The following is a 7438-nucleotide window of genomic DNA, read 5'->3' as shown; positions in this document are numbered from 1 at the left end:
AGCAGAATAACTAGTAATACATGTTATTAGAATAAATTACAATTGTTTAATGTCTACTACATTCTTTCAGAATTTATAGTTTTTATTCTTTTAGAATGCTCCGAATTTTTTAATATTTGAAACTTGATTATGTTTTTTTTTTTTTTTTTTGTGGATTTAGGTTTTGAAGAGATTGGCATTGATGTGGAAAAGGAGAAAAAACATGGAGAACTACAGTGTATTCTTGCAAAATATATTATGCTAAAATGTATAAAGTGGTTCTTAACAATAATATTCTTTCGGAATAGATTAGTGTTTTTGTTAGATTTTGATGTTTTTTTTTTTCTTTTTTAACCATTTTTAGTTTTAATCTTTAAGAATAAATGTAAACCTTAAACCATTATTAGTCATAATTTTTTAGAATGAATGTAATAATTGGTTATAGTCTTATTCTTTACGGATGAATGTAAATAGTGATTCTTAAAGAATAAAATACGTAATCTTTAGAAAATGTTATTCTTGATAATATGTTGTATAATTCTTTAAACATGTTTAATATAAAAAGTATCTTGAATGAAACCATATTCTGCAAGAATAAAACCGCAAATATATTTACTAGTTTATTGTTGGCTTTTTGTCATTCTGACATAATAAAATCGGTTATTATTAAATATAATATTAAAATTTAATTAGAATTAATTTAAAAAATTCAGATTTTTTAAAAATAAGGGAATTAATGATCCCTTAAAATCCGAAATTTCTTTTTTTAAAATATGTTAATTGACCAAAATACCCTTTTGCTGAAATTTATGTGATTATATGATACATGCTACCCTATTGTAATATCATAGACCCTCAGATGATGACTGTTGATTCTATTCATTCAGTGGTCCAGATCTGTGCATTCTGACACACAATAGTTACTAAAAACAAAATAACCTAACCCTATATATATATATATATATATATATATATATATATATATATATATATATATATATATATATATATATATATATATATATATATATATATATATATATATATATATATATAGTCTTCTAATCCCTGTATATTTTCTCATCCAAGGAAACAGTTAATTACTTCTTGGAGAATTTAGTGAAATTTATTTAAAATTTTACTGCCTTGCATGTGTTTTAGATAATGGAAGGATACGCAAAGAGAGTACATGATCCTTATTTCCAGCCTCCGTTGCAGTCTGCAATAGTTTCTGGAGTTTCTCTTGGTAGCTGTGTGTGGGTGCCAGGGCCGGTCATTGTTGGAGCTGGACCTTCTGGGCTTGCTGCTGCGGCTTGTCTCAAGAACCAAGGTATTCCGGTCTTGATTCTTGAAAAGACTAATTGTATAGCGTCTTTGTGGCAAATCAAGACGTATGATCGTTTATGTCTTCATCTTCCCAAACAATTTTGTCAACTCCCGTTTATGCCTTTTCCTAAAGATTACCCGAACTACCCTACTAAGCAACAGTTCTTAGCTTACCTTGAAGCGTATGCCAAAAACTTTGATTTGAATCCTGTTTTCAACACCATGGTAGTGAAGGCCGAATATGATGGTGTGTTTGGGTTCTGGAGGGTGCAAACAAAGGTGACTGAGTATGTTTCTCGATGGGTTATTGTAGCTACTGGAGAGAATGCCGAGGAAGTTGTGCCTAAAATTGAAGGGATGAATGAGTTCATTGGGCCAATTCTACATACAAGTTCGTACAAAAGTGGTGATTGCTTTGAAAATAAGAATGTTCTTGTAGTTGGGTGTGGGAATTCAGGCATGGAGGTCTGCTTGGATCTATGCAACTACAATGCTTGTCCATCAGTTGTGGTTAGAGGATCTGTACGTACTTTAATTATCTCTCTACTACAATACTACTCATCCTCATACATTATGTCTGCATGAAGAACAGTGACCATATTTCTTTCTTTCTATTTTCACGATAAAATATAATTATATGATTACTTTTATCATATTACCAGGAAGATGGATCAAAATATTTATGAAAATATAAATTTCCCTTCACTTAAAGTTTTCTTGAATATATAAATTGTAGTAGTAAAATTCCAATGATTTACATTTTGGTGAATATTGATAAATAATAGTAGTCAGATATTTCTTTCGTTGTAGTTTATGGATGGATTAATGTTAAAAGTAATCAGATATTATAAAGTCTCGGTTCTCTATTTATAGAATCTAACTATAAATGTGTTTAAAATCGCTTTCAACTTTCTTGGACTGCGTTTGCATGCGTATTACTGCTTGCGTTTGAGATTCTCCCTTTTCTTGAAATAATTCACTGTTAAAAAGATTCTAAACTGCAAATATGAAATATCTCCACCTTCAAACGGCTTTTGTGACCCATTTTCCGTCTGGAAGCCACTTTAAAATTGTGTGATGAACCTTTCCAGTTGCATGTGTTACCACAAGAGATGCTTGGGAGATCAACTTTTGGACTGTCGATGTGGCTGCTCAAGTGGTTCCCAGTTCGAGTAGTAGACAGGCTCTTGCTTTTTGCATCACATTTCATGATTGGAGACACCGATAGACATGGACTGAATAGACCAAAGCTCGGTCCCCTTGAGCTAAAGAACGTCTCCGGAAAGACTCCAGTATTGGATGTGGGCACACTTGCAAAGATAAGAAGTGGGGACATCAAGGTTCGAATCCATTAATTCTTTCTTTCTTTTCTGTTATTAATTAAAAAAACTGGCCTTTCAAGACCCCAACTATAAGTTTGCTATAACTACACCTCTATGAAAGAGAGAATTAGTCATTTGGGGCACGTAATTCTGTCATTCACTGAACAACAAAAAATCTTGATGTAGGTTTATCCAGGAATAAAGAGACTAGCACGCAATAATGTGGAGTTTGTAGATGGAAGAATAGAGAAATTCGATGCCATCATTTTAGCCACAGGTTACAGAAGTAATGTGACTACTTGGTTAAAGGTATGCTATAAAACCAACTTTAATATATATATATATATACCTACACCAAATTTATGCTTACTAATTAATATTATCTAAACCACCATATATAAAAGCTGGTCTAGCGCTAGTGGATCACTTGGAAATTAAGCACTTTAAATTAAATTTCCTCATTTTCGGGTTCAATGTAATTGGATGGCCTACCGTTTAAAAAAACTAGCATAATATAATCTTCCATGCTAAACATTTCCATTTCTGTATGATTTTTTATTTGTAGGACACCAATTCATTCTTCGAAAAAGATGGGTTCCCCACGAAACCATTCCCAGAAGGCTGGAAAGGGGAGTGTGGATTATACGCAGTTGGGTTCACAAAACGTGGCTTACTGGGTACATCCATGGACGCTGCTAAGATTGCGGAAGACATTGCGTGCCAATGGAATACAGACAAGAAGCATTTAAAATCGTTACGCCATCAACCACCGAAGCTATCCGTTTATATAGACTCATAAAATAACTTATTTCATGTGGGCTATGATGAGTGTTAGATTCATTAGAGATGTTTAGTTAATTAGGGGTTGTTTAATTTGTAATTGTTGTACATATAATGTTATCTGTACAGTAGGTATAATTTATAATTGTTGTGATTTGTGAATATAATATATAAGGGGAATTGTACTTGGGTATAAAAATAGAAATGAATTTTAAATGAAAATTGAACTAATATGAATTGACGGATGAGAAATCTCGGTACTAACTGTCTTAGAGTGCTGTAGAAATTCCAAAAGATGAAAAGGTGGAGCTTTCGAATCTTAACCATGCCAATATGTCATGTATCTTTCGCACCTATGACTTCTTGTACCGAAATTAACGATATGATAATGCAAACTATCATTCGTATGACTTCTTCCTTTTGCTCGACTAATCATTATCAGACAACAATTCAAAGAGATAGAACGAGTACAAATCCTTCGGTTCGGGACCATCTTACTTCGTCATCTTCGTCCCAATGAAAGTGCCACCACAGAGCGTTAAGACGACTACAATATTCATAATATTTTCTGGTCAGGCTCCCAAAGAAAAAAAAAGCTCAAATTCGAATTTTTGAATAAGTGCCAATAATTGTTGAAAGAGATTAAATCTTCACATGAGTTGGAATTTCTTGCTTCCTTAATGAAGTTATTTAAAACAGAAAGGAAAAGGTCACCAAAAGCCCCAACATTGTACCATGGTACTCTTAATGTTTCTTTGTGATCAACAATTCACTTTTGGCCATTTTTGACGGCCAAATACTGTCCATAATTCCCAAGTTTTGTCTGTCAGTTTGTATCTTCTAGATTGTAAGGTATGTTTTATTAAATATGCTAACCCTCTTTTCTTGAGGTGTTGATTTTAAAAATACCCTTGAATCACTTATAGGTGAATAAATACAACCCGTATAGACATGGAAGGTGATGTAGAATGGAAGCCCATTAGATATATTTTAGCAGACGATTGAGACACAACACTAATAGAAAATGATTTCATTTCTACATTGGGACTGAAATTTTCATCAATAATTCGCCTGAAACCAAGGTTCTTAAGATCATAATATCATACATGGTCGTTTCTCATCCAAGAAGACATTTATATACAGAGTGCAAATTTCTTGAGGAAAGAATTTTTTTGAAAGAAATATAGTGCGAGTTTCATCGAACTTGTATAAATTCAAGAACAAGCAACTATCGCATAGTTGAAAGAAAAAAAGTCAGCATAAGATTTTGGTGAGACGCGATAATCCATCAAGAGCTAAAGAAATATGGTCTTGTCGTTACTAATAACATTGTCAATGACATTAGCTTAAATGTGAACCAACCAGCTACTAGAAAGCTATTTCACAACCAAAATTATAAGGGGCAGCTTAAACCTATTAAGGAAATCCACAGTACATTGAATTCTATAAAGTTTAATAGATTGCAACATAGTCATTCCATACTCTATACAACTCAATCAACTTTTGCCTATAATGCATTGAACTCTACAAAGTTCAATGGAATATTACCGAAACTAGTTCATAATATTTATTTAAAAATTGAAAACTTTTCTTTTTTCTCCTTTAAGAGTTTAATGGCCACTGAACTCGAAATTCATTAAATGTCAATATCCCATCTCACAATGATAGAGTTTAATCCATTGAATTACAACTAAACTTGTCACCTGATTTAACTTTCCCGATGAACTCACCATTATGAATGCTCTAATTATGAGATTCAATTTACCTACAATTACCAAGTAATGGGATTGATTTATACACCCAAAATAGTAACACTATCTGGTGTAAATGGCTTCCAACTAGAAAACAAACATCTATGGAAAGCATATAGTTATAGGACATGATTGTAGCCGCATAATTTTAACATACTCTATTATGATATATTCGTCATATTTTTATTCGTTCCCTAGTGGGCGGTTATCGCAGGCGTATCATACGTGTTATGGTGGTGAACACCATTGCTAGTGGTTCCAGGTCGACGTTATGTTGAAGGCTCTTCACCCAGCTCACACTCAAACACACCACATTCTCTCTATCTCGCTCTTCTTCTCTTCTCTTTTCTTCTTCTTCTTCTTCTTCTCTCTCTCTCTCTCTCTCTCTCACCCCCGGCTGGCGGCGGAAATGTCACGTATGTGGCTTACTCTTGGATCATAGTTCTCTAACTTACATTGAATAGTACCAAAATAACGATATAAATAGAATACATACTTCTATTAATACTGAATGAAGATTACATTGTTTTTTTTACACTAGTACATCATTACATAATAATCAAAAGTACTAAACATGCCTTAACATATAGGAAGTAAAACATAAATAGTGGAATTGTGATTTATAACAAAGATCATATAAGTAACCATGTGTGTGTGTGTATGTGTGACATTCATGTTTCTTACGTTCCTGAGAATGCATGCGTTATGAAAATACATCAACATAAAGTTGGTGAGTTCACATGTTTTGACTATATGTACTTTTATAACAGTAACACCTCAAATTTCAAACCAAAATTTTCATTTTTAATTCACCCAAAATATTGTTCATAAAACCGAACCATCAGAAAATCACAAGTGTCAAGTACAAATCATCACTACAAATATTAGAGTGCCACATAAAGTCCAGTAACAAAATCTCCCAGCGAGTGTGTACAATCAGACCTTCGCTTTCCCATGATCCTCAGAAGTACCTGAAAAACATATAATCAACAAGTGTAAGAATGAAGTTTAGTGAGTTCCCCAAGATATCTCATAAAACACAACACATATACAACTATAGGTTATCAACAACCTTGGAGACTACACGAAGTCTCAGTGGGAAAACAACATGCCATGTGGGTTATCAGCAACCCTAGAGACTACCCGAAGTCTCAGTAACACATAAACAACATAACATAATAATAATAGTTAGACCCAGCTGATCATCACAGATATAACTATTCTACCAGGTAAGAATAAGTGAGGAGACTCACCTGATACTGATGACAGATAAATCTCACACATGAACTGCAGGAACTAGACTCTGCCTAATAAACACAATAAGTAACCCTAATCAATTAGGATCATTAACCCGACTCACAAGTCCAAATCCCACAACTATGCTCCTTAAGGGAAAAAGACCATTTTGCCTCATCCATGGTCCAAAACCCTAGATCTTTGACCAGAAGTCAAAAGTCAGCAAAATGCAACCATTCCTGTATGTTGGGCGTAGGCTCCCTACGCGCTGCGTACTCAATAAACAACGAGAGTCGGGATCAAGTCTGTCTACGTTGGGTGTAGCCAAAAGTACGATGAGCATACGCTCTCTGATCCCAAAAGTTAATCCACAACATCTTAAACACTAAGACATACAACCCAAACATCGATCTGGCCTTAATAGAATGTCGTAATGAATAAAGTCCATAAGTTTAAGCCTTTGCATGGCTGAAATAAGCTTAAACCTCAAAAACCTAACTTAAACAATACTCAAAACCACCACACTCTTGCATGGAAAGAACGAGACCTTCAAGCAAGCATTTTTATGATTCTATATGACCTAAAACACATGAAAGGACAACTAATACGCTCTTGAGTACACCATACTCACAAAGATCCAAGCTTGGGACAAGAAGTTCTTAAATAACCACTTAAATAGATCTTGAAGAAAACACACCAGGGTATAAACTTTATACCTTAAGAAGATGCACAAGGTGCGGTAGTTTTTGGATCCACAAGTTTGCAAGCAACATCACCTTCTTCAATAGCCTTCTTCTTCAACAAGAAAGCACCAAAATCACTAAAAAGCTTCAAAATCTTCACACACAAGGATGAGACTCAAAATTAGGGTTTGGAACGAGTGGAGTCTGTCTCTAGAAGGTCTAAGGGAGGTATAATGTTGATTAAATAGGGAGCAAACCCATAAATTTAGGGTTTAGGGTCTGAGCTAATAATCCCTACGTACCACATGTACGCCCAACATACTAGGATGAGTCCAGCGGTTCCAAGGCTTGATCATGTACG

At 34.0% G+C, this 7438-nt stretch overlaps 1 protein-coding gene across 1 annotated transcript; it reads left to right on the top strand.

Moving 5' to 3' along the window:
• The first annotated feature begins 1078 nt into the window (after positions 1 to 1078).
• LOC145116810 (indole-3-pyruvate monooxygenase YUCCA2-like) lies at positions 1079 to 3592 on the top strand. The gene is made up of 4 exons (XM_079053124.1): positions 1079 to 1827; positions 2397 to 2645; positions 2814 to 2936; positions 3193 to 3592. Exons 1-4 carry the CDS (start codon positions 1144 to 1146, stop codon positions 3424 to 3426), a joined length of 1290 nt encoding a protein of 429 aa, XP_078909250.1. The 5' UTR covers positions 1079 to 1143; the 3' UTR covers positions 3427 to 3592.
• Positions 3593 to 7438: the final 3846 nt, after the last annotated feature.

The sequence above is a fragment of the Lactuca virosa genome, chromosome 5 (genome assembly GCF_052849685.1).
Source record: "Lactuca virosa cultivar CGN04683 chromosome 5, Lactuca_virosa_CGN04683_v6, whole genome shotgun sequence".
Classification (NCBI taxonomy): Eukaryota; Viridiplantae; Streptophyta; class Magnoliopsida; order Asterales; family Asteraceae; genus Lactuca; species Lactuca virosa.
The sequence above is the reverse complement of the archived record's forward strand: the minus strand, read 5'-3'. Positions and strand labels throughout refer to the sequence as shown.